The sequence below is a fragment of the Caretta caretta genome, chromosome 10 (assembly GCF_965140235.1).
Source record: "Caretta caretta isolate rCarCar2 chromosome 10, rCarCar1.hap1, whole genome shotgun sequence".
NCBI lineage: Eukaryota > Metazoa > Chordata > Testudines > Cheloniidae > Caretta > Caretta caretta.
This window is the reverse complement of record NC_134215.1, coordinates 81,379,941-81,407,540: the sequence shown is the minus strand read 5'-3', so window position 1 is coordinate 81,407,540 and position 27,600 is coordinate 81,379,941. Positions and strand designations below refer to the sequence as shown.

Sequence of the window (27,600 nt, the reverse complement as noted above, 5' to 3'; positions counted from 1 at the left end):
GGAAAGATATGGCTCTGCTTGAGACCTGCCAACCTCTCTTGTAACATTTCATCAGTGATCTTTCTCCCACGCACTTTGTGACTGGCTGGAAAATTATGTTCTGCTGCGATAGGGTTATCAGGAAAGGACAGTGGCAGAGGGGAAGCTCGTGTCTGCAACAGCTGGATAACTTTTTATTTATTTAAGGTGGTTTTTCTCAATCTGTTTTTAATCTCCACAGGTGGCTTTTCGCCTGGATTTCGAATTCAGCAAATCTATTTTTCTTCAAAGCATGGAGATCTATCTAACTGCCAACAGGTTAATGATCGCATTATTTCTCTGTTCCCTTTGCACATATTTATCACCTTTATTTTCTAACTAAATACAATGCTGCCTGCACAGATCTCGTCTTAGAGCGCCTGTCATCTTCTCCCTCCTATTGCAGCTTAACTGTCGATGGTTTTCACTTCTCTCCCTTCATCCCCATGCAATGGCAGCCTGAGATTTTTAATTTGAGGGAGTTTGGAGGGCACAGATACTCTATGGCTTTGTTCATAGTTGACAAGAGCCTGCATTTCAATCTTCAGTATCTATTAGCATCATGCAGCAAAGCTGGCAACCTCTGCTCTAGAGGCACCCTGGGCATAGCATATGGAAATGAAATTACCTTTGGCTGTTAGAAAATATGTAGCGCTGTACTTGTAAGTCATGGCTCGCTCGCTCGCTCGCTCTGTATAGATGGTTTGCTTCAGCTGCCAGCAATATTCCCGGGTGTGTGGATGAATAGAAAGTGACACTTGCCAATGCTTTTCATTCAGCTACTTTCACAAACACAAACACTCCCCGTAAAAATACTTTATGCTTGTAAAGTTCTACTCACCCACTTGCCCAGCATGAGTAAATTATTTTGACAGGCAAGTAAAATCTGATTAGGGTTTTGTTGGTTTGTTTTTGTTTGTTGTTTCCCGTATCAATCATCATGGCAAAGGGCAGTGAAGGAGATTTTGTGCCTGGTCTAGTAAATGTACATGACAATTTTTCAAGGCTGCTCTGTGCTCTGAGGAGGGTTTGTGTAGCCGAAATTCACTGCCTTGACCTGGGAAAAGTTACTAAGGAAAATCTGCTCCTGTTGGCTTGTTCACCAGTAACATTTTTCTATGACTTCCGCACACATTTACTAAGCATCTTCCAGAAAAACACCAGAGGGCAAATTCTGACTCATCCGGAACTGGTTTCCAAGGATATGTTTACATTGCATTGTAAACTCGGGTCTGTGGGACCCTGGCTTCTGGGCTCGGTGTTTCCAAACCCACGCACCAGTGTCTACACTGTCTTGTAAATCTGGGTTTACAGTTGCTGGACCTGGGTCTCACAGCTATGCTAACGCGTCCATACTGTGCTACTGGACCTTCTAACTGGATCCTGCAGCTTGAGTTGTGTCCACACTGCAAAACGACAGGGCTTGGACCTGAGTGGCAGCAGGACTCAGGGTCCTATCAGGATGCTAGGAACTGGGTCCTATGTGCTTGCTGACTTGAGTCAGACTGATTTGTGTGTGGATGGAAGTGGGGCTCGGGCTCAAACCTGAGTCAGAGCCTGGGTTGAGTGTGCAGTGTAGACATGGGTGCAAATCAGAGTCTGATCCTGTACCCACTGAAGACAATGGGCCTTTTGCTGTTGATTTCAATGAATGCAGGTTTAGAACCAGACACTGTACAACTGAATGAGTGTGTTGCCCCCAGAGGCAACCCAGTTTCCTGAACCTCAGTCAAATAACCTAGGTCTGCATGGAACATACCTAACTTGTATCATGCCCCTACCCTCTAGGGCCCATCCTCTAACATCACACGACTTATAAACCAGCTCTCCCACCATAGATGCCTTCATACCAGTATAACTGCGTCCATTCTATAGAGTTGTACTGATTCAATTAAATCATTTTCTACCAATTTAGTTACATCCTTAGATACACTAGAACTATCCTTATTAGCAGTCACTACCAGCTACTTCCTATGAGAGAAGATGCTTACCTGTTGCAAATTCTGTCTTCTACTCTAGGCAATCACACCCCAAAGCAAAATAAAACAGAATGGGAATTGTGAGGTTATATGCTGGACTGAGACTCTGAAATGCCAGCAGAAACTAGGCAGGAAGAGGCCTAGAGAAAATTTTAGGCAGAAGCTTGACAATGAAACAGAGGAAGAGAGAGAGAGAGAACATAATTTCCCTTATTCTAATAAAGTTTCTTGTTCAATGTTAGAAAAAAGCATCTGGTCCTGTGATTCTTTACCATTTTCACAAAAGAGTGATGGGGGACGAGTTTCTTTTTGGACACAGAGTGCTGCTTGTTAGAAGTTCAACAGTTATTCTTTAAGATGTTTGCGTACCACTTTCCCAGCACAGCTGCCATAGTTATACATGTGCCCGCGATCTCACTGGCCCTGACTGACTCTCATTGCTGTTCTAGGTAATTGTCAGATTTGTGGCAAACACCGTGTGATTTAATTATTCGCTCATCAGGAGGCTTTTACTATGTTGTTAACCAATTGTAGTTGATAAAATAATAATATTTGGTTAGTCATTTTGCTGTGAGAAGTATAAAATGAAACAGTGAATTCACATGACTGTGGCTCTTTGGGGTAATGTTGATTGCTAATTTGGCTCCAGAACCACTGAGGTCTGAGTATCCCTGCTCTAGAGTTTAGGTGGAGCTTAATTCTTTGCAGAGTTTGTGAATCATGCCGTGTCAACAATAAGTGCCTTTTTATATGATCCTATCCCACCTGCCCTGCCTGGTGTAAGCGCCAAGGTGAAGGGCCTCTGTCCCCTGCCAAAATAGGCACAAGTAATTGCAGAATGTTGTTAATCTCATTCCCCTGCCTTCCTAAAAATTGATTGCACAAAATCAAAGCAGTTCCCTCTATTTTTTACCAACTCTGACAGTTCGTACGTGAAGAGATGGGCCCTAAGAAGGCCTTGTCAGCAGCTAGGGGCCATCATCCCATTTGGACTCTGTGCTGTGGAGTCAGCAAATTAATCCTCACGCCAGGGTGGGCTGTTTCCCCCACTGTGTGGAGTGGCCTAAATGCTGTTTTCCTTTGCTTGGCTTCCAGTGACAGCGAAGAACAGGAAAGTACCAAAGAGGATAATGCTGCTCTCCTGAATTTTCACCTGAAATACGAAGCCGACCTCCTTTTCACCAGGTTTGTGGTCATTGTGGCGGGGGGTTGATGAATTGGTCGCTGAGCAAATCTGGCCCAAATCCTGCAGCCCTTGTTCCACCATGATACCCACGACTCCCAGGGGTCCGTGTTTCCCTGCCTGGGGGGAGGACGCTGAGCTCATGGTTTGCCTGGAATTGTTCCATAGAAATGGAAGGGCTAAGACTCAGCTCCCTAAACTGGAGTCAAGGGTCTCCATGGGAAGGCTTCTTGCCTCTGCACTTCTGTCCACACGACCGCAGCTCCTCTGCCCTGCAAAGTGCTTCCGGGTGCTGGGTGTGGGGAGGGGTGTCCTGGGCGAGGCGCTCTGCAGGTTTGAGGGGAGAGAATCTGGCATGGGGGTGGCCAGCCCATGGTGACCACCTGTGTTAGATGGGAATGAGGGGAAACCACATGAAACACAAGGGACAAGGCCTTATTTTAAGGGCTTTTTAGGGAAAAACCATTCCCCATAGCATATCATGTCTTTTTTCTCTGAAGTGTACATTTCTACTGCCCTCAGGTATACAATGCAATTATCAGGAGCTTCCACTGAATGTTTAAAATGGTACTTGTGATCAGGTTTAATACATTTCAATGCATCTTCAAATAAGGGACGGGTGGTCCCCCTAGCACAAATCAATGAAATAAGGGACCGTCCCTGAAAATAAGGGCCAGGTGGTCAACCTAGGCTAGTCCCATCAACAACAACTACCAGCCTGTAGAACAGGAAGACTACGGCTACCCTTGACTGGCTTCCCGGAGCTCTAGGAAAAGAGGGGAGCATGCCACAGAGGTGTGATGGATCCGCAAGTGCGGGCACCACTCTGCATTTTTGCCCTGGGTTAGAGCAGCAGGGTTTGTGGCTGCTCTTGGAAAGGCGAGAGAAGAACACAGGTTGGTTTCGAGGCCTGGCTCCTGGGTCATCCTGGCCAAGCTCTCTTGCAAGAGAGGATCCAGCTCAGCAAGTTGTCGGCGCTGCGGTGAGGGTGTCATAATGCGGCGTAACAGAACAGGCTTGGGAGGCAGGAATGGCTGACGGCTACCAACGCCGAGAAAACGAAGGGCTGCCGCGAGTGAGGCCAGAATGTGCAGCTGGCGGCGGCTTTGGACACCCGCTCCTGTGCGCACAGCTGCCCTCTCCGGCCAGCCCAGATGTGCGGGTGTTTGTGCAGCTGCTGCTGGTTGCACATGCAGAGAGGGACGTGCAACAACAGAGGCTGCACACTCTGCACGTGGCATCCGAGCCGCCAGTGTCCAGTTGCAAGCTTTCTCTGTGATACCATCTCACCACGCAGTGCCTTTGGGCGTCAAGGAGCCCCAGTGGGGTTGGGGTCGCCCCCTACCACACCCTGGTGAAAAGCCTGTGGATAACGAATGGAAATGCTTGGAGGAGGGTCTCCCCACACCTGCCTTCCTATGGCCTAATCCTGCACCAGACTAGTCAATGGGTGTGTAGGCATTGCCTCAATGGGGGCTTGGTCAGGCCCTTAAAGCGGGGTGGAACCGGGGCGGATCTCTGTGAGGGAGCTGTGGGAAGCCATGGGTGGCCATGGAGTTGACACAGAGGCACAGATACCGGAAAGGATCCCCAGCGCTCCTAGCTGAGCATTTACCCAGCGCTCATCACTGCAGCGGGTGAGCCCTGCAGGACCCAATGCCTGTACCATACAAGGTCAAACTACCTCCGCTACAACGATCCAAGCTTTTGTGAGCTGCGGCCCTTGGGCTGTTACCGTGGTATCTTCCCTTTCCTCAGTCACGTGGGGCGGGAGTTCGCCCTATCAGCAGCGCCTCTGTCGCTGCCTGCTTAGATTTGTTTGAAGGGCATTCCCTGAGCCTGTTTGGAAAAGAAGCCCCATCTGGCGTGGGCTGTCGTCCACGCTTCAGAGAAATCTGCAAAGGAGATTTTTGATTTTTGCTGGACTGAATAACAATGGTACAGACGCAACTCCGTTTGGTAGCATCAAAGGGGCTACCGTTCAAACCCAAAGGGGCTCCGGGCTTTGGGTTTTCTGCTTGCCGAGAGAGTGCTGTAGCGTTACTCCTGACTGGAGCGCGATGCGGCCATTACTTCATCGCTCCAGCGCTGCATAGTGTACGTCTGAATCGGGACCCTTTGCATCTTGCCGAGAGGACCAGGCTTTCCCTACTGATCCGAGTGCCACCGAAGCCAGGCAGCTGTTCCACTTGTTTCGGAGGGGAAACGCAGCTATTCCCATGTGAGCAAGCAGGCCACAGATGGACAGCAGTGGTTTGCCGTGGAGGAGTTAACACACTCTTACTGGGTTCTTCTTCCCAACAAGTCATTTCAATGAGGGTTTCTGGGGTATTTAGATTCCTACTTTCCACCCGTATTTTTCCTCCCAAGGTGAATCTCTTTCCAGTGACGTCATTGTGGTACATTATCATTTAAAGATTACAGTCCAGTTTTCTTCTACTGTGAGGCGGTCTGGAATACAGATATAAATGAGGCCAAGGTGATAACTCACCGACATTCCAATGCAATTCATTCTTCCAGCCAAACCACCCAGAGCCCTGCTAAATAGATCTCATGCAATATTTCGTAGCAGACTGATTAGACATATTCCATATGGCATGTGGTTTACACACAGGAAGGGAAAGCAATCTAAACAGAAGTGATTTGTATATTATTTAAAATCTGGATTGTGGGTGTTAAATGTTTTTAATTCATGTGTTGTCGAAAAAGACTAACTCACACTGTGATAAATACAGTATAAATGAGAGAAAAAGATTAGTTTGCACATGAAAGGAGATGTAATGTGAATGTTCATTTCTGAACACACACGTTGATTGCATTCATAAGAACGGCCACACTGGGTCAGACCAAAGGTCCATCTAACCCAGGATCCGACAGTGGCCAATGCCAGGTGCCCCAGAGGGAATGAACAGAACAGGTCATCATCAAGTGATCCATCCCCTGTCGCCCATTCCCAGCTTCTGGCAAACAGAGACTAGGGACACCATCCCTGCCCATCCTGGCTAACAGCCATTGGTGGACCCATCCTCCATGAACTTATCTAGTTCTTTTCTGAACCCTGTTATAGTCTTGGCCTTCACAACATCCTCTGGCAAAGAGTTCCACCGGCTGACTGTGCGTTGTGTGGAGAAATACTTCCGTTTGTTTTAAGCAATTCCTCATTGTAAAGTATGGGTGCGATGCCCAGGACCGGCCACAGATTACAGCTATAAACGCGCTGAGGGACAACATTTGTGAACTCTTTGTGTCAACGCTCAGCTACCCCGCTTTAGCCCAGGAGCACTGGGTGCAGCTCAGCAGAGGGAGGGGCAGAAAGGTGACCACCCAAGTGCTCCCTGATCTGGGCCAGTCTCCCAGCATAAATCAGAGCAGTCTTCAGGGTGTTCTAATGTACAGTGGCTGCAAATGCCTACAAGGAGCTGTTGTGGCAGCCGGAGGCCTAGAGAAGGCCTGGAGTGACCTCCAACCCCTGCAATAAGGGTGGTGTAGGAGTTACTAGTCTGGCTTTGTGCCGTGGAATTTTTCCTATGGCAAGCCGGCTATAGGGCCGCTGTGTGCCAGCAGCCCAGTGTAAACAGCCATGGCAGAGCTCCCCAAAGGTGAACACCTTCTCTGTTTGACTTGGGTTCCATTAAAGCCCTGGCCACGCGACCCGCTTTTAAAATTCACTAGCCAGGTTTACATTCACGTGCCACAGGTTTGAAACCATGTGTAGCCCAACTGGCAGGGATGTTCACTAGAGATCATTAAAATGGGCTTCGGGAGAGAGGCGTGCGGCTCTGACAGGAAGGATGGTCTAGTGGATAGGGTGTTAGTCTAGGAGTTCTGGGTTCAAATTCAAGCTCTGCCTAAGGTTTCTGCTGTGATCTTGGCCAAGTCATTAAGGGTCTGATTTTTTAATGTATTTAGGCATCTAATTCCCACTGAAATCAATGAGAGTTTGGCACCCAAATATATTTTAAAATGTGCCTAAATAGCTTTAAAAATCAGAGCCTACTAGCCTCTTGTGAGGATAACACTGAAGATTGTGAAGCACTCAGACACTATGGTAATGGGCACCAGATAAGTACCTAAGGGTACATGTACACAGCAATAAAAAACCCGCAGCAGCACATCCCAGAGCCTGGCTAGCTGACTTAGGCGGGGAAATGTGGGCTGCGGGGTTAAAAATAGCAGTGTAGACATTCAGGCTTGTGCTGGAGCCTGGGCTCAGAGACCCTTCCCTCATGCGGGGTTTCAAAGCCCGGGCTCCAGCCAGAGCATCTACACTGCTATTTGTAGACCCACCCGCGTGAGTCGGCAGACCTGGGCCTCGGGACTCTGTGCTGCGGGTCTCTTATTGCAGTGTCGCCCTCCCCTAAGATAAGGCAACATGGTAACCCGACTTTAAAAGCAGTTTCACTGACATAACCCCAGGGCAATTTGGATGTATTTACTCTCCCACAATAGCCAGCGAAAAGCCACTGCCTTGCAATGGAGCATTTAATCCCCTTTACTGTGGCTCCCGTAGAAAAGCATTATTTTACGTCGTCTCGATGACAGCTTAACTATTTTCCGAAAGGGCTCAGCTTTCCACTACTGCAGACTAGACTTGAGCTTTGGTTTTCAGTTGAGAAAAAAAATATGAAGGAAACATCAAACCGGAGTCCCTCGGCAATAATGCCACTGTGCTCTCTAACGCTCAGTGGATACATGTAGAAATCGAGTGTAAAAAGCAATGAGGTGACGGGCATTTCATAATGTTTTAACACACAAACCTGCGTGTTATTAAGTATGTGTGCGTGTGATTTCTTTAAGAGAAAAACCACTTACTGGACACAATAATGTTCCTAGCATGTGTTACCAACCTCTGATGTGACTTCACATCCCTGTGTCTGGACTCTTAGTCATAGGATTTAAAATAATCTCACCCCCCACCAAAAAAAAAAAATTTGTGCAAGAGAATGTGCAGAGGATTTTATGCAGCTTGTTAAACCAATGTGTCTCCTGGGTGTGAATGCAGAGTTCAAGGAGAAAAGTGAGCTAAAGTTCAGATGACAATTTATTTACACGATTAGCAAAACGCAGCATATATAAGTACATTCCGTGGCTGCCCCCTATCCGGGCTGTAATTTCTACCAGATTTTGGAATCTTTCTGCGATTTCTTATACTCCAGCCAGTGGGGCCCAGCAAGCAAAGTCACTTTATTCCTTGTGATTTATGAGACTGTTTCTTTTCACTCCAACAAAGATGCAACTGCCAGAACCACCCCACGAGCACCGAGAACAAAAATGTTACTCTCTGGTCCCACTAAAAAAGAAGGAATCTTTTCAAAGCCATTGTAAGTTACTTGTTGGCCAAAGGCTTTCTGCCTGTGCCCCAGTACGCACACACCCCAGTGAATGCAGAGCTGCACACCGGATAGCAGAGATTCCTCAGCTGTGGTCTGTGGCAAGCTGGCTGGTCACATGGCGCTGGCTCCTTCCTGGGGGATCAGCTTCTAAATAGTTATTTGATTAGTTGATTTATATTTATACACCATTGATATCAACGTCCAGAATTCTTGCCGTATTGGGCCCTGCCTATATGTATTAGCTAGAATAATTAACCAGCTTCCTATATTAAAGTGATACAGATTCTGCCAGTGAATTTGCTGCTGATGAAACTAAAGTCTAGCACACCAAGGTGCCAAGGGAGCCTGTCCACACGGCCCTGCCCGGGCACCTCACTCTGACCCGGCCCCTGCCGGCCCTCGAGCGTTTAGCACCGTTAAACGCTGGGTGCTGTGGCTCCTGGCTGATGAATGTCGGGTGCTAGAGTCCTCTTGTTTCTGATTGGTTGTTTTGCTGAGACGTGACGCACCCTCATCCGTTGTCACGACAGGAGTTCGAGTCTGGACTATTATGAAATCAAGTCAAACAGCTCCCTGGAGAGGTACGACAGCATCGGCCCTCCCTTTCATTGCACATTTAAGGTAAGGCAACATTTTCAAGTGATGGGTCAAAATACTTGCCTTGTGTAGGCCCATGGATCAATCTTCAGTTAGCCAGGGCGCTGCCTGGGTGCTGGCACCCAGCACAAGGGGGACTGGCCTGGCACACAGCGCGCCAAGATCAGGGGAGCCCTGGCTGAGCGTTGGGCCACCTCTGACAAGGCTGCGTGCTCCCAGGCAGAGCAGAGACTCAACCTCGCCATTAGTACACGGTGCCCCTTTCTGACCTGAATGGCTCCTTGCAGCTCGCCATGTCTGTCATCGCTGAAAGACGTGAGAAGCAAAGATCTGGCAGGGTAAAGCCTATAGCCTGGAGGAAGCTGTGGCTACTTCTCTCTGGAAATGAGTTCTCCCTAACCCAAGGGCCCTCCTTCACACCAGCCCTTCTGGCTCCGCGCTGCTTTTGGGGCAGATTTTCCACGTGCTGGTTTGGAAAGCCTGCTCCCCACTCGTCCCAGCATACTTCTGCTCCCCCACTCGCCAGGCTTCAGAGCCCAACCTCCTCCACAAGCCGTAACATCGGCAGGGCTGTTTGTAGTCGTGTCAGCCCAGGGTGGGCAGCTTGCTGCCATGGGCTGTGTAGACACCTTCTGTGCTACGGTGACCGTCTGCAATGTGGGAAGAATAGCACTTCCCTACCTCTCGGGGGTGCTACAAGGACAGTCAATTAATGGTGACCAGACATCATGGTAACAGGGGCCAGATAAGGTCCTAAAAGAGAGAGATGATTGATTTTACTACCAACATACCCTCAGTAAACAACCGGTTGCCTCACCTGATAAAAAACGTAGTGTTCCAATTTAGGTCCATCTCACAACAAAAACCCACCAGTTATCCCTGAGCAAAGAGCTTGCAACTGACAACTTGCTCTTTCTCACCTGGTACAAAAAGGTAATGCTCCTCGAATGCTGATTCCCTGCGTTAAAACAGTCTCTTTTCCATGTTACAGCTGCACAATCTGGGGTTCTTTCCTGTCGACGGTGTGACTATCAAAATCACAATCCCAGTAGCCACAAGAGGAGGGAATCGCCTTCTGCTGCTGACCGACTTCATTGTGGATCAGGTAGCAGTTTTGATTACTTCCACTTTTGGAATGGTTCCAGGAGCTGCCCTTTGAAATATTTCCTTTATAAAGTCTCTTACCAGCGCTACTCTGAGCTTCCCAAATGCTTAACCATTTCCACTCAGTCCATGGGGATTCACAGTAGGCAGCGAGATGAGGCTATAGACCTCCATCCCATATATAGCCAGGAGACATACTTTCATGTGCTCTAGAAAGTTGGTAGATGCTGTTATATTCATATCCTGGTAGTGGGTAATTATTTTCCTTCTGTCAGTTCACCTTAAGTGTTAATAGTCATCTTCTCGCTTATCTGAACCCAATTATTTAACTCTTTGGCTCTTCCGTACACTCATGGACTTCTTCCTTCCACATTCCTTTGGCTGGGAAAGTGGAAAGTGGTAGCAAGCCACCGGTTTAATCCACGCCTTGCAAGGACTAAACCTCCCACTAGCATTTAATGACTTCTTGCTGGTCTTGAAATGATTATGTTTTGACTGGGACATCTGCTGGATCCTGAATGACCACAAAATGGTGAGAGAGTTCAGGGGCAGATCACTGGGCACCTTGTGTATAATTTTCCCTCTGCAATGGAGGATATTTCGCACGCTCTCTAAGAAAAGACAGCCTTGGCTGAGAGACAGTATGTCAGTGGATATTTTAGCTTCAATACCTGTTTTTGTAGTCACAGCCCTGGCACGCTTGCCCTGTCACACACACCAGCACACGTGGACAGACGTGGATGTCCCAGTCGGCGGGAGGTATTACTGATATAGAACATACGCTCTTGGGAGGACACAAATTCATCTTCCACTTTGGAACTATACCTCCCACCGCCACCCCGGGATGAATTTTTGTTAGTAGAAAAGAAAAAATATTCCATGATCCTCGACAAACCTGTGAAATTGAATTCAAAGCCACTTGTGGGTCAAACTCTCCCAAAGGGCTTACTCATAGCTGGCTCATTTCAGTGAGACTGTCTCCAGCAAGGAAACAGCTCCTGGAAATAACTCTGTGAACTAGACAGGGTTGAGGAGAGCTGTTAACCTTTTAATTAACCTTTTAATTAAAAATATATTAAACGTGTTAATTAAAAATGAATTGCTAGTAGTGAAAGCCACATGCTGTCCATTATAGCTTGGGTTTCAGATGCTCCTTCTTAACTTCTGATTTCAGGGCTACACTTTCCATGCCTGAAGATCTGTGACATTTGGGTACCTAATGAGCTAAGAGACTTGTTCTGTGGCCACAACTGACCATGTTGTTTTCAGACAGTAGCTGTCATTAGAGAATAAGTTTGTGTCCATGTTCAGATGTGAATGGATAACAGTAAAACTCTGGACTCATTGAGAGAGAGCATTTCCATGCTTTATTGCTCTCGACACGTTAGATTAGAGGAGAAGGTTTAGATAGAGAACCCAGCCTTCTGTGACACTTGTCACAGACCCATCCATGGACTCTGTATAGTGGAAGAGCAAAAATAAAACTGCCCTGAATATGGAAAGCCGTGGGGTGTGTTTGTTTAGTTCCTTTGGGTCAGTTTTAACATGAATTTCTTTATGTTTAACTGAATTTCTTTTGCCCATTGAAGGAAAATACGACGTGTAATATCTGGGGAAACAACACTGATTACAGAAGGACACCTGCTGAGGAGGACCTTTCCCGTAACCTACAACTGGTATGCCATTTGCATCGGCTTTTGCCTACCCTCTTGTCTGGGCTCTGTCTCCAAGGCACTCCTGCTCTGTCTTTGCGATTGATACATGTCTCCAAAGATAGCATGACCCTTGGGCTGAATGAAAGAAAGAGCAGAAGGGAGAGGGTGATCCCGTATGCACACAAGTTCTGGAGAAGGCCTCCTGGCTGTGAGAAATGTGCACTGTGTAATTGGCCAGGGTCAGTGTCTCCATTAAGGCCAGCCATTATTCAGGAGGTCAATGTCCAGTCCACCCACAGATCTTGTCTCTCCCCTTCGGAGGCACGTGCCAAAAAACATCACACTGCTGACACAACAGTGCTCGGCTGCTGGATCAGGTGCAGTTTGTGAAAGCCGTTTTGATGGTGACAAAATGACTCTTTCCAGCGGTGTGTTTGGTTTTGGTCAGAGATGGGCTCAAACTGAAAACACCAATCTGGGTCCCAAACCTCCCACTGCCTGGAGGCTTTGGTTCAGCCCATTGCACAAATCAGAACTGTCCGCTGGCTCCATCTTGTCTTCCCCGTCACATGGGAGCTCCTCACTCTCTCCTCCTTCCAGACCCTGCATGGCTCTGACCTAGCCTACATCTCTGCTCTCAACTTTCTCCTCCTCCTCGTCAGCACCCTTTTGTATCACTGCTCAGCTCCATGTAACCACTGTGGAATTAATCCATCTCCTCCTCACCTCGCTCTGTAGGGTTTGTCCACTTAGGGAAGGGATCTCGTTTGTTCTGTATTCCGTATATTGAAGGGCAAGCTGAACCTGATCCAACCCGCCTTGAAACTAGCAACATTCCCATTCGCTTCAGTGAGAGCAGGCCCAAGGCCCTTTATCAACAAATAACACAGTGTGTTTTGTACAGCACCTGGCACAGCAGGGTCCCGATCCTGAATGGGGCTGTTACCTGCACAAAATTCTCTCTTACTCAAACACTCTAGGGGCACCCACCTTTACCCAGTTTCTAGGGCTCAAGCATAACCTTCTGCGGGTTTGCAGGACCTTTTACCAGTGAAGAAGCCTTACACAGTAATATCCTTATCTTCTATTTATTAACAATTACCAAGCAGAATACACATGCTAAGAATATGCATGCTAAGCATGCAGTGCTATGCTCACCAATCCTGATCAGGCAGGTGGACTTTCCCTGTTGGCCAAGGTCATTCTCATCTGGATTCTGGTTGCTGCACGTCACGGTCGTGCAGAGGATTCTTAGCAGTTTGGATCTTAGGCTGTGTCTTGGAGGTGAGTTCTTCTTCTTCTTCTTCTTCTTCTTCTTCCCGGTCTTTCCCTCTTCCTTCTCTGCTGGTCTCCTTCTTGGACCCCAGTTTATATAGTGAAACTGGAATCCTGCTTAGCTATACCTGAACCAATCATTATCCTAACATTTTACTAACCAATCCTAACATAGTGTAACAAAATTCTCTAACCAATCCTACCCCACCACCTTAATTAATGTATTATGTAACAGACAGAAACAATCAAAGAACCAGACAGAGCTCATACAGACAAACAATAGGGAAGTGGGGACCATAAAGATAAAACAATAAAGACATGAGGATTTCACAACCACAGCTATTGATAAGTGGTTTCTTGCCAGACAGAATGCTATCAAACAAAATTTTCTTTAACCATCTTAAGATCCGTTTCTTTATCTGGTGATGGTGGGGGCCATTAGGATGGGGTGTCCTTCTTAACAGCCAGATATTACATTGTTTTAATGTCTTTAGATGAAATATGAGGATGTGACTTTCTGCTTCTTAGCTAATGCCTGCTGCCCTGCTAACATGGCTGCAGACAAAGGCCTTAGGCCTCACAATATGGTGACAGGGAAACCACCTTATCCCTACAGGGCCTTTGGGGCCTGTGGCAAGACGTAGCATAAAATAATAATAATGAAATGGCAACATTCAGAGTCTGGGTCAGATTTCACTCCTCCCTCTTCCATGCACTGAATCCGAGACTGTTCAGATCCAGGATTATGGCACAAACCCAGGCTCTCAATGCTGCTGTTTGATTTCAACATTTTGGTTCTTGTTTATGACCAGAAAATATTTCCGCCTCCCTTTTTCTCCCCGAGTGTGAAACGAGCCAATCAGAGCTGGGCTGCAGTGTCTTTTCATTAGTACCAGGGGAGATATTTCTTGAATTATGCACTATCCAGAAGGAGAAGGGAAGCCTGGCCACATGTGACGGTAACATCAGCGACATGCAAACATCTGCTTTTTCAGAACCACAGTAACTCGGACGTCGTGTCCATTGACTGTCATGTGAAATTAGCATCCAATGAAGAAATCAGCTTTCACTTACGTGGCAATCTGTGGCTGGAGTCGCTGAAAGCAGTAAGTACAGCAACCGTCACTGTGCCGACACCGCCATCAAACAGAAAGAGCCTCACAGCGAAGCGTTACAGGGCAAACAGATTGGTCTTCTCCCGAGCTTTCTGCCTGTCCCAGGGAGCACAGACGATTTATTCAGCTACAATTAACCCTCCATCCTAATCTGAAATCTCCTGAGGCACCTCACCATGGAGAATGTAATACTGAGCCTTACACTGCCCGTTTCTTCTTCAAAGTGCTTTGCCATCGTTACCTAGTTAATCCAACACCTCTGTGCGGTGGGTAGAGGCTGAGGTCCAGGGCTCACCTTATGGCTGGTGTGGACTGGCCCAACTCTATGACGTTAGTAGAGATTCCCCTTCTCGCCCCAGATCTGAATTTGTCCCATAGAGACTAGGGGACACTGATGTCAATAAAGCTCTGCTGATCTACACCAGCGGCCGGTCTGGCCCAAGGCCATGTAGGGAGGCTAAGAACTCAGAGCTAGCACAGGGGTTACAGCCCAGTTCTTCCTGAGGTTCTTCCTATGCCCCACCCATCTCCGCCGTTCTGTGACGCCCACGCGCTAATATTCATTCCCCATGATGCAGCAGGTCAAGGGAGGGGACACCAGATCTCATTTGCTTCACCTTCAGCCTAGCCGCCGGGCTCATCAGCCAGGGCAACTCGGACAGCCAGATTGGTCCCTAGCCCAACATTACAGCCCCTCACGTTAACTGGCAGGATCCAGCCTCACTGGGACGAGTCCAGGAGCCTGGGAACCTGTCTCGGGGAATGTGCACTGGGGCATGTTCTGGGGGTGGCATCGAGGCAGCTGCTCAGCATTTGGACTGTGTCTGAGGAACAGCACAACTGCCTGCAGTTGGGTCAGCAATGAGCTACAGGGCCTTGCACCGTGACATCTCCAGCGGGGGCTCATAATGACCAAAAGCTGTTGCCATCTGACGGCCATTCAGAGGCCTGTATTACATGTTTGGTGGTCTCAGGCCATATCCCAGTGGACGGTGCCCACCCCACAAGACCCACCGTCACAGGTGTTGACAATCCCCCGCTAAGACCGAACTAGCCTCTTGCCCTTAAAGGTGGCTCCTCTAGATTCTGATGGGGCACATTGGCTGGGCTGAGGACACTTGTCCTGTCCCATGCAGAGAGCCAGGGAGTCAGTCCCCAGGGCTCTCGTCCCAGCCCTGTACACCGGCGCCAACCCAGCCCTGCGCTGCATGGCATTCGCGCCTCTAGCAAATGGTCCCCTTCCATTGCAGCTGCCCCTTTGGGACGTCGCCTGACCTGGGCTCAGTGTTACATTCTAGTCTCACGCTGGGCCTGGTGCCGATTCTCACCATTGTTCTGTCTGTGCAGCTGAAGTTCAGATCACTGAAGCTCACGACGAATGCAGCTCTGCAGCGACAGTTTCGCAGCCCCTTCATCTTTCGGGAAGAGGACCCCAGCCGCCAGGTGAGCTGCTTTAGCTCTTGAAAAAAGAACAGGAGGACTTGTGGCACCTTAGAGACTAACAAATTTATCTGAGCATAAGCTTTCGTGAGCGAAAACCCACTTCATCGGATGCATGCAGTGGAAAATACAGTAGGAAGATAGATATATACACATATATACACTGCATGCATCCGATGAAGTGGGTTTTAGCCCACAAAAGCTTATGCTCAAATAAATTTGTTAGTCTCAAAGGTGCCACAAGTCCTCCTCGTTGTTTTTGCTGATACAGACTAACACGGCTGCTACCCTGAAACCTTTAGCTCTTGACTATACTCCCCAATGACGGGAGCACAGATATTTGCATTAGAAGGGAGGGGATGGAGAAAGCCCTAAGTGGGGCTGGACTGCATCAGGCTACCGTGGAAAAGAAATCAGAGCAACTCCAACCCAGCCAGGTGGGTAGGCTGGCCAGAGAGAGCTGGTGATTCAGAATAAGGCAGATTCAGGTGCCACCTTTCCCTACCCCTCAACCTTGGAAACCGACAGGACTCTCAGCTACCGGGCTGAAATCAGGGGAAGCTGCAGCCAGAGCTGCCATAGCCCCGGAGCTGAGACTGGCCATTGATTTCACAGGGCCCAGGGCAGACTGCCAGAGTTTTCCCATCCCCCAGATCAGCAGAGGAGGAAGCTGGGGGTGAGGCGAGTTACACACATTCCCATGCACACGCGCCCACGCTCCCTACCCCTGGCGACTGGAGAAAGGGGAGAATTAAGGTCTGTGAAAGACCCTCTGGTGCTCAGATACTGATGAGTGTCATACAAAACAGACTAGAAAAGAAAAGAACATTGCAGCCATAGCCGAGTCCAGTGTATCTGCCGGAATCCCTCGGTTTATTTAGCCGCTTACAGGCTGCACGTGCCCTTTTATAGGTATTTTCTTTGCTTTTGTCAATTTGCGCTTGAGCTGACATTTTTCAGGCACTTTGCGAATGGCTTTTGTTGGAACCAACTCCCCTCCACTCAGCTTTCCAGGCAGCAGGGCAGGCTGGGGAATCTCTGGTTGTTTCACCCTCGCAGCCGGTTTCTCTGAGTTATTTGGCCATCCCCACATTCCCGTGGAGCCCAAATGCACCAGTGTCTCTAGGACACAGCAGCTGGTGGCACAAAACAATAATGCCAAGGGGCAAAACTGGATCAAGTGCCCTGCCCCAGAAGACCCAGGGGCCTGGCAGAGGGGAAATGAGATGGCCAGCAACGGCAGGGATCAGTTCACGCGTGACACCGCGTGGGTCCATCTACGCTGCAGTTAGCAATGTGATTGCAGCGCAGGCTAAATAGCAGTGAAGGCTCAGTGGCCTGGGCATCACCACTGGCTGTTCGAGGCCACCCGGATCCCTGGGCATACACGCGCATGGCTGCCGTGTCGTCACTGCTGGTTTTAGCCGTGCTCGCAAGAGTAAAGCTGTCATGGGTATGCTGGCCACAGCTGCCGTCGCCCCTTTATTGGCAGCGTAAATGTACTCTCAGAGATGGGGGGGGGGTGCAACAGAGGACTCCACATAGTCCAGGCGAGGCCACTTGTAGCCACTGAGACATGCAGTGTGTCCTAAAAGCGGCCCATCAGGGACTCCGGTGGGTCTCTTCCAAAAGGCAGTTCCACAGACAAGCACCCTTGGAGGAGGACGCCCGGTCCCCAGACTGGGACTGCCAGGCAGGGCAGAGGGCCCAAAGCGATGCGCAGAGGAAGCGGGGCAATGAAGTGGCCTCCAGAGAGACTGTTCTGTTAAAAGGGGCTTTACCCAAACAGCCGTTGGGGGGCGGCTGGTTCATACTGGCTGAACTGCGTCTCCGGGGCTGAACGGCTGGAGAGTGTGGGAATTCCCTGATCACTAGGCTCAGGGCCTCATCCGCGGCCTTCAGCAGGCTTTGGATCAGCCCCACAGTTCCAGCAGCAGACGCCAGGCTGCAGTCCCCTGGCAGGGGAAGGGCTGCCTGGAGCGGAGACATTGCTGTGCAAGCTGCCCGTGCTCCCTGTTCCCACCAGGCCCAGAGCCCCGGCAGGGCTGGTTGGGAGGCTCCGTGCCAGGCTCCCAGGAGATGGAATCACTCAGTGTCTCCTTGGCAGGAACAGGCAGTGGGGCTGGATGATCCACGCCAGCCACCAGAGGGTCCGTGTGCTCTGTCAGCCTTCAGAGCTGCCCTCCCCCGGCGGTTGGCGGCAGCAGCGTTGCCATGTGCCTGCCCACGGGGAAAACTCCAGGGTGGCCAACTCTCATGATTTCATTACAGCTCTCGCAGCATTTGGCGGTTTTCTTAAACCTCCAGCTCCTGGAGTCCTGTGATTCCGTGAGAATCTCAGCTGTCATTGAGCAAAACCAAGTAGGTGTCAAGCCCTCATGGTCGCAGAGCAAAGCTTGAAAATGTAGCCGAAAGGGACGTGTTCGTCCAGCGCTGGAGCGTTTTCCCACGTGACCCCTTGCCCCATGGGGTTTGTATGCAGACGTGTCTGAGGCAGAGCCAGACAAGCCAGACTCCTGCTCCCACTAGGTCACCATGTTCCCCGCTGGGCCCAGAGAGAATGGAGCGCTGCTGCCCTCTGCTGGCTGCAGGCTTCATCTTCTAGCCAGTAGCCCTGCCAGCCATCCTGGGCTGCCACAGGCCCTGCAAAGGGATTAGAGAGATGTCTGTCCATCGCAGGAAACTCCATTGTTAGCCTGAGCCTCGCTGCCTACAGACACCCACATTCTAGCACCGGCAGCCAAGTGACAGCAAGAAATGTTCAGTCGTTCTTTAAAATCTAAGGCAGGTGAAAAAACTGTGTTTTATTGCATTCCGTGTCAGGCCCTGCCTGCAGCCCCCGTGTCCCGCTGAGTACCATAGTCCCCTTTCAGTAGGGCCCTAAGTAGGGCAGATACAGCCTGGCAGAGCCGTGTGCCTGTTCCCAAGCCTGAGCCCCTGTGATCCTGTTACCTCCTAACTGCTGCCTCGAAAGGGGTGGACTGAGGTGCAGGTGCAGCTGGATTTGAGATGAAGGCCTCGTCTACCCTGGGGATCCCAGCTGTCTGCACCCACCCGCCAGAGTGGCTGCACCGATGCAAAGCCCTGGTCCACAGGCAAAGCTGCAATGTGCACCAGTGAACTGGACAGTGCAAGTTCTGGCTCTAGGCTAGGGGCTGGCACCAGTAAGCTAGTCTGCCGGCTGAAATCAGGGCATGTGCCAGGCGCAGAGAAGGCCTAAAAGTGGCATGCAGGGGGGCAGAATGGGGGGGTGGAGGGAAGCACTCTGCAAACCCAAGCACGTTCGTCTCACACAGCTCCCGCCTCAGCAGCCCCCATCAGCCTCCGGGGAGGATGCCACAGGGTGTGGCCTGGCCACAGGCAGGGCTGTCGACGTGCTCAGCGTTGGTGCTGACAGAGGGGATTCTGATCCTATTCCTATTGCAGATAACGTTTGAAATCTCCAAGCAAGAGGAGTCCCAGATCCCGATCTGGATCATCCTAGGCAGCACGCTAGGCGGGCTCCTGCTTCTCGCGCTCCTTGTCCTGGCTCTGTGGAAGGTAAGGCCAGTTTCCAGCCAGCACTCGGGGCAGACACGCCTCGTGCGGCTGGGACAAGCTGACGCCGTTTCCCTGCACTGTCATTATTCCTTTGTCATCGACCCATCGACATGAAGGCCAGAAGGGACCATTGTGACCTCTGACCTCTAGCATGACGGACCATAGAACTTCACCCACCTCCCGCCTCCTTCTTCCCCTTGATTCCGTTTCCTTTGGTGAAGATGTTGTAGCCCCTTCCTTCTCCCCAGAGCCAGAACCCAGCCCCACCCCACACCCTCAGGCTCTGTGCATCCCCCTGCACAGCACACTTGGGTTTGATAACTCAGGGCTGTAAACTAAAACGCCCTCCGCTGGAAGTCAAGGGACTCCTCCAGGAGGGACAAGCCTCAGATGCAACTTGAGTTCCCAATATGACCCCAAAACATCAACCAGCCTGCAACCCGCACTGCTCGGATGGCTTGGAAATGGTCACAGTCAGGATCAATGCCCGGTGCCCTGGAAGGGAGACAAGGAAGCCCCCCGTGCCCTCCACACCACTTCCTTGTCCCCCTTCTTTCCTGTTTGTGGCGAAGGCAAAGAGAACAGCCCACTCCCTAGCCCAGCTTTAGCCTCAACTCTGGGCGCAGATTGGGTTTCTCACCTCCAACTTGAGCTTCTGGGGCTGGGAGCAGGGCCACGCAGCACCCCAGGGGAGCAGGCTGAACAGCCATGTAAGAGGGACAGGGTCACGCTGTGTAAAGAGAGAGGAGCAGAGAGGCTGGTCCCTGGCTGCCAGGGATTTGAGCTGACAAACATCATCGAACTGAGTGGCCAAATTGCAAGCAAGGCAGAAGGCAGCGCTGTCGGGGAGTGAGACCGAAACCCCCGGAGGTCAGTGCCAGCTTTGTGAGCTGTGCAGACCGTTAAATACCCCCAGGCATAGTGAATTGCACTGGGAAACACACTGGACATCGGGAAGACAAAGGTCCCCTTGCCTGGCATACCCAAGAAACCGATCACATGGGATACGCCGGGGAAAGGGGACAAAGGCCCAAGGCCCCTGATGTTGTGCCCTGGAGATGAAGTCCCTTCCTGAGCCCGTGTTTAGGGATGGGTTTAAGTGTCTTCTCAGAGCTCGCACTGTGCATTGCAGTTGCTCTTCCCAGCAAATCTTTGATAAACCTACACCAAGTTTTGTCCACAACTAGGGCATGACTGAATAGATTGCACTTCCCGAGAGGGCCCCTTCTCAGGCAGGTAAGATCGCTGGTTAAACAGATGGGGTGCGGGCAGGCAGGTTTTGCTGCTCGTTGTCAAGCTGGAGTGGGAGGTTGGGGCAGGCAGAGCACATCCAGCCAAGGCTGCCCTGTCTTTGCTCCAATTTTCTGAGTATGTCAAAAATCCTGCTCCCATAAGTCTATGGCAAGACTGCCATTCGTTGTAATGGGACCAGGATTTGCCCTGTATGGAACAGGGGACCCTGGCATTTACAATTTACATGTAAACATTTCAAAAGAGCAGTAATCTGGGTTTGTGGCTCGACCCATGAAAAGACATAAGACACCCAACACCACATCCTGGGAGCTCTTGCCCTTCGAGCACCTACAGCGTGCATTATTGCTTTGAACACTTGAGGTGCTTCTTCCCCCGCCCCCGGAATACAAACCAGGGTTCACAGCAGCAGTGAATAAATGGAGATTCTTTTTCTGAAAGCTTCAGAGAAATCCTACAAGAATTTCTCACTCTCAAGCAGAGAGACTCCGACGGAGGCTCAGGAGCCGCAAGTGGCTCTTTAATATGTCTTCTGCGGCTCTTTGCAGCACATGATATCAAAACACCGTGACTTAATTATTAACCAATCAGGAAGCTTTTACTGTGTTATTAACCAATTGTAGACAACTTGGTCAGTCATGTTGCTGTGAGAATAATCTATACAGTAAAAGCTGCGTTATCCGCACTTCACCAGCCGGGAAGCTCTATTAACCGGCATTTCTGATATCGCCCACTACAAAGCTTCAGTCTCGTAACCGGGACTAGTCCGCTGCCCAGGAGGTTGTGCAATTGCACATTGTGCACTTTTATGTAAACGAGGCAGAAGACAAGCAAGCTGATATCAGGGCTTTATTCAGAAAAGCAGCTTCCAGGGTGTGTCATAGGGTCATTACACAGTCAGCCCAATCTCCTACACCTGCTGCCTCTACAATAATAACCGATGTTGATAATGACGACCCTGAGGCACTGCAAGATCCTGAAGTGCCTTCTCAATCATCAAAGATTCAATTATGTTCAGTATCGTTTTAGTGTTGTGTATTTTTAGTGACCTGGGTGTATGCCACGCAGCCCATAGTGATATGTAGTGGCCTAAGATAACCTACTGGATCGAAAACTTTACCTGCGTACACCTAAGTGCTTCAAGAAACCAACCACTCTGCCGTGCAGTACCAGTACTGGATTGGTGAATACCGGAATACCGTCCTGGATCTTATACTTCATTCATTTGATTGTAGTCTAACGCTTTGAAAATTGGTATTCCCTTGGTAAAGTATAACTCTCCGTTAACTGCAATATTTGATTAATTGGCACCCCTTATTCTCCCAACATGCCGGTAACAACGCTTTTCCTGTATATATTAAGTGAACCAGTGAATTCACACTCCTGTGGCTCTTTTGGGTAATGTGGATCACTAATTTGGCTCCTGAATTACTGAGGTCTGGGTATCACTGCTCTAAAGGAACAGGAACGCTCAGGTGCCACACCATATCTTGTAAAAAGCACATTTACTGATCGACTAACACGTTAAAACCAAATGATGAAAAACGAAAACCTCTCTGCCACGAGTGCAGGGGACTAGATGACCTCTCAAGGTCCCTTCCAGTCCTGCCATTCTATGATTCTACTCTCTGCCATTGATACTTCTGGCATTTCAGTCACCTTGGACAGATGAATCAGTTTCCCTTCCTGCTTTTCAAACACCAGCAGGTGCTGCAATGTTTCAAGGAAATTTAAATGCGAGCCATTTGAAAAGTTTTTTGCTGAATTTTTCTTTAATGTCAAACACATTTTTGTCATGATAAAATTTTCCAAACCCTTTTTATTGCCAACAAATGTAAATGTGGGCCCTTCACTGCCTGACAATATCCCTCTAAAAGAAACGCACTTCAACATAAGCCGCTGAAGTAATGGTGGGGTTGTGTTTTTTTTTTTTTTTTTGTCTTTTCTTTAATTCCTACAGCTTGGATTTTTTAAAAGTGCCAGTCGCAAGAAAGATACAGAACAGGAGCAGAATGCCAAAGTATTCGAATGAGGCTTCCCCAGCGAGAGCCTGTGAAGCTCATCTATCTATCAACGTGTTCATATTAATTTACAGCTTACGGAGTATATGTTTGTCTTGATGCCGAGGGATGTGGGTGTGGAACTCCGTTTGCATCGAGATGAGAATACACCCCTTTGTGTGACGTTATCTAAATAAAACCCATTCGGTGGCTATATACCACAGGAGCACAAGCATCAAAAGGTACTTCAAACTGGTTTTAAATAGCTCTGTTCTGCCTGGCCACAGGCAGCTATGCATATCTGAGAGAGAGAGAGAGAGAGAACTAAGGGCAACAACAGAATAGGGGTGGTCGTTATGATTAATTTTTTTATGCTGGGGATTGCAAGTTTAATGACATGCTACAGATCTAAGAAACAAGCAAGCCAGAGTAATTGCGAGAGCTGTGAGATTAGGGTGAAATCTCAGGAGATTTACAGTAGCTAATTTTCATGTATAAAATCCCACTGATTAATTGCACCTCCTGTTCTTGAACTTCTTAATCTGCATTAGGGATGGGATTTGAGAGACGTTCTAGCTGAAAGACGTAGAAAGTCCAGTTCCCAACTGTTAAGCTGTAGCAACAGTAAACCTGCATTTATTCTTTGTTCATTGAAATGGCCTCACACACTGTGGGTAGTGCGTGTTCCAAAATAGTTTGAGGGAATGGACCTTGTGCAGAGCAATCTTTTGAGGCTGCTACTGCTACTAAACAATACTTTTGAGATACCTCATATTAAAGGGTAACATTTGGATTATTCAAACGGGGCGGACTTGTCAGTAAAATGCCACATGTGAATTCCCCACCTGCATGATTTGCCTGAGGAAATAAGATTTCTCCAGTGAGGAAGAAAGAGACTAAAAATCCTATCCAAATAGTGAACAGATACATTGAACAAGTTACACATTTGTTAAATTCATGTTGTGCATCAAAATTTAATAATGCAGGGTTCAGTGGAGCTCCCACTGAAGCAAAGCGGAGCTGGCTCAGGCCGTTATAAAGCCACAGATCCCCAAGTGTTTTACATTTTCTGAGTGGAGCAGTTTAACGGAGAGATTTTAATTTGCTTTCTTTTTAATGCACTGAAAACAGTTAATAGCAAATTAAAGCACCTTAATGCAAAACTTCAGTGTCCAGCTGTATATACTTATTCTGAAAATATTTACCTGTTTAAACACAAAAAAACATCAAAAAACCAGTTTGAAGTGTTTTCTACAAACTGTGCAATTTCAAAGAGTATACGTGCAACAGGAATCGGAATGTGTATTATAATTGTATATACTTTGTGTAATGCAGAGATGATCAGTGCTGTTTGACAAAAATCTTTTCTTTTGCATAATATAATTATTTATGCTAATATTAACTTTATGATTGAAAAGAAAGAAAGCAGATGCCCACCCGATGTGTAATAAAGTCTGTTAAATACTGTTTTAGTATTTTTTAAGGTTTAAAAATTCATAGTTTCAACTACCATTCTGTGCTAACCCATTTTCACCAATTACCATCTAGAATTGGACTGAATTGTTCACGTGCCTTTAGCATAGAGTGGAAAGCGGGACTATGATTATACTAGTTCTGCCTTTATTTATTTTGACAATAAATGTATTTTCCAGAATGAATATATAGAAGCCTTCTTTTAAAGGGACACTGTCAGGTTGAAAAAACTAAATGTTTACGCTTGCAGCATGAGTAGGGTGACCAGATGTCCCACTTTTAAAGGGACCGTCCCATTTTGGGGGACTTTTTCTTATATAGTCTATTATCTTCCCACCCCCATCCCATTTTTTTCACAGTTGCTATCTGGTCACCCTAAGCATGAGTATCCCATTGTGGGCCCATCTATACACATGTTGCAGGATCAGATCCTTTGGGCCTTATCGTTGTGTTAAAACTTTAGGTTATTTAAACTGAAAAACAAATCTAATTGACTTTTCTTGCGTTTTGCATTTCTCAGCTTGAGCAAGGGAAAGTCTAGTCAGTTTCATTATTTCTAGTCATTTTTACTTTCATGTTCTCCTGCACTAGCCCAAGCCTGTAATGGGGATGCAACTGCTTCAGGGAGTTGTGTATTTACGTCTGTTTCCACTGGCGATTTTAAACAAAGAATGGGACTAGCTATGTTAGTTTTAGGCTTTGTGAATGATTAGCATGGGGGTGCCTGTTTTACAAAACTGAATGGAGATTTTTGACCTGACATTGTCCCTTTAATTCAATATTAGATTGGGAATAGCAAATGTTTCCCATCACAAGAATGCATTTTCTTATTGAGCTGCCTTAACTAAAATATTGGCCATTGTACATCGTTTTTTTTTTCCCCTTCTCTGAGTAATCAATTTTCAGAAATCTTGCAAAATAATCATGTTGAAAGTATTTAAATGGAAGGCTGTGTAAAGAACATTGAAGTCATCACTTCATCCTCACACGACCTCTCTCTTTGACCAACATCAAAACCAACCAAAAAACCAACCCCAACAAACAAACAAACCAGTAGCTTGTTCATTTCAGATGTTGGTGACGAGAAAATTAATTTTCTTTTTCAAATCCAAAACTTTAGCTTATCATTAGCATTTCCGCCATATTTTAAATAACGTCAATCTACACGAAATAGAAAATACCTCCAGGTCAAAATTCACTGGGGCCTGATTTTGCACCATTGAAGTCAATTGGCACTTTGCCACTTCGTTCAGTGGGCACAGAATAAGACCAATAGTGAATAAGCAACAGTGTAAACAGAATACCCAGTATTGCTGTGGGTTGGGGTCTTTCCACTGACAACCAAACGGATGAAACGTCGCGACTTCGTATTAATTCTGTTCCTTAAAACAAAAGAAAATGATCGTCCGCTCAGTTCTTGCGTATACTATACTAATAATGGGAAAATAAAAGCTTTTCTGATGTATTCCACCAGTCTCATAAAGAACAAAAAGAAGCGCTACCATCTTCTTTGGGATTGCAAGATGTCTGGCCAGTGCCTCATTCTAATGAGCTGCATCTGAAGTTCACATTGCTCGTGTATATAGGAAAAGTTTCGCTGGCAAGTGCTAGTTACATGGTTAGCAAGTTTCCAATTTGATGGACATGCTTTGCCAAAACTTGCCTCTGCTGTAAAATATGCAAACAATGTGCTTGTACACAGGGTATGTAAATATGCTTTGAAATGTGCAGCTCTACTTTGTAACACTGAACTGCTGGGAAATACAATTTGAAGATTTGTGTACATGGTCTTAATGTTCAGCTTTGACTATTTATTTTTTCACATTTTCTTCTGTCGTGGTCCTGCTGAAATCAACTCAGCAAGAATTGGGCTGTCCCTGCAATGTTAGCAAATAGAATCTGGTTTCACGCCGCACCTTTCGTTCTCAAGGTGTCTCAGAAGCGCATGGAATGAAGTTACTGTTCAGAGACCAGTGGTGGAGACAAGCATAGTGGCCGTGATGAATGAAGCAACAGCTCATAACCTTTGTACGCCAAGGCCCCAGTTCTCTGGTCTGTTTGAGCAGGCACACAGAAGGGGCCTCTAAAGGGCTTGGTTGTTTTTTTGCATTGTCCGCAGGATATGTTAGAGCAGCCTTAATGCTGCGCTAACCTATTTTTGACTGCAGAGGCGCCCAGGGGGCTGTTGCATCAGTACCTGGAGCACAAGGCCATGCCCGCAGGGCGCCCTGCCAAGAAAGCCCCTTTGCTAACAGAGGCGATCTGCTGCTTTTACGGCCTTTTAAAGCTGCTGCACACCAAGGTCACCGTTAGCGTTTACACTGTTAGCTTTTCTCTTAAAACCCAAGCCAGCAAATGCTGAAGCTTAATGCAAATGCACAGTGCACCCCAGCGGTAGTAAGCAGCAGTCCGTTGGAGAGGTGATGTCAGGCTTTTCAAGCACAGCTGCCCTTCCCCCGCACCCCTTGCTGCCTGGCTATTGTGCCCACTTTGGTTCTGACTCTCCAGCACTTAGCTGGGTGCGTGCCGGGTGAACCCAGACTGCTGGTCTCACGTTCATAGGCAATGCAGGCTGCCCTAGCAGGCCTTTCTGTGTCTCCTCCTACTCTGTGCCGGTGTGTCTGGAACCCAGCCAGGCCTTAGCAAGCTGGCTGGTAGCTCCATTATTATGAGCGTTTTACGCCTACATTCAGTGCGCCTGGAGCTCTCCGGAGGCAGCCGATCATAGTGCCTGGGGGGGAGGGAAAGGCCTCCCTGCCACCAAGCCCCCCAGAGGGGCCCGTCTGCTTGCTAGGGATCGCCAGCCAACCAATGACCTGCAAGCTGCTGTTTGAGAGAGCAGGGACCGGACCCTGCTTCGCCCCAGAGAGTGCCCTAACCACAGCCTACAGGGGCATTCGCCTGCTCTTGCGGGCCCAAGGACTGCTCCAGCTTGCCTGGAAAGGGGACCAAACGTAACACAGCCGCTGGCCCCAGCAGGCCTCCAGCCCCTGTGTAACCTGGCGCACGTAATGAGGGCTAGCTCGCTGGGACCCCAAACCAGAGGTAGGCACAGCCACAGACACTGGTCCCCATCCTGTAACAGGTTGCCGCAGCTGCTGGGTAACGCAGTGAAGCAGGGTAACGTGTCACTGTACAGCAAACCTAAAGCAAGGGTTACGGGCCTTGGAAAAAACCCCAGTGTGCGCGGGGACTCCTGCAGTGGGCCATAACGTCTGGCAGCGGGCCAGTGGCCACATGGACCCTGAGCCTGGCCTGCACAGCCAGCTTTTCGCCAACCATGGGTGGCACATGACCCTCCTTCAGGGCAGCTAGACCCCCCCCGCCCACCTGAGCCCCGAGCTTCCCCCCCCCACCCCCCGCCCCAGCTGCCCTGAACCCAGGCCACTGCCCGGCCTGCCCCAGTCACGCTGGCTGCCCCGACCCCTGGGCCAGTCCAAGCTGTCCCAGGCCCTGGGCGGGGACCATACCCTGGGTTAGGGGAGGCTTAGCCTGCCCTGGCCGTTGATACCCACCGCCCCTGCAAACATAGCCACTTGTCACACTGTCCACACAGGCATATCGCCTTCGTCACATGGGGGGGGGGGGGTTAAATTTGCGAGCCTGCCTAGTTGGCATGTGGAACGAGCTGTTGCAT

The 27,600-nt window shown here is 48.7% G+C and overlaps 1 protein-coding gene and 1 long non-coding RNA gene across 3 annotated transcripts in view; one reads left to right on the top strand and one right to left on the bottom strand.

The window, feature by feature from the left end:
• The window catches only part of ITGA11 (integrin subunit alpha 11), a 167,419-nt gene extending 144,730 nt beyond the window's left edge, over window positions 1-22,689 (top strand). For both annotated transcript variants that reach the window (XM_075133254.1, XM_048867418.2), the window contains 9 exons: window positions 221-297; window positions 3,093-3,182; window positions 9,044-9,134; window positions 10,102-10,215; window positions 11,804-11,890; window positions 14,140-14,250; window positions 15,607-15,702; window positions 19,126-19,239; window positions 22,451-22,689. In XM_075133254.1, the coding sequence (XP_074989355.1) occupies window positions 221-297; window positions 3,093-3,182; window positions 9,044-9,134; window positions 10,102-10,215; window positions 11,804-11,890; window positions 14,140-14,250; window positions 15,607-15,702; window positions 19,126-19,239; window positions 22,451-22,522 (852 nt within the window). In that variant the 3' untranslated portion in view covers window positions 22,523-22,689. The remainder of the gene's footprint in view (window positions 1-220; window positions 298-3,092; window positions 3,183-9,043; window positions 9,135-10,101; window positions 10,216-11,803; window positions 11,891-14,139; window positions 14,251-15,606; window positions 15,703-19,125; window positions 19,240-22,450) is intronic.
• On the bottom strand, window positions 12,959-15,700 carry LOC142073428 (uncharacterized). The gene is made up of 3 exons (XR_012670319.1): window positions 15,588-15,700; window positions 14,219-14,355; window positions 12,959-13,272 (listed from the first exon to the last, which is right to left on the bottom strand). It is a non-coding gene; the product is annotated as an uncharacterized LOC142073428 (long non-coding RNA).
• Window positions 22,690-27,600: the final 4,911 nt, after the last annotated feature.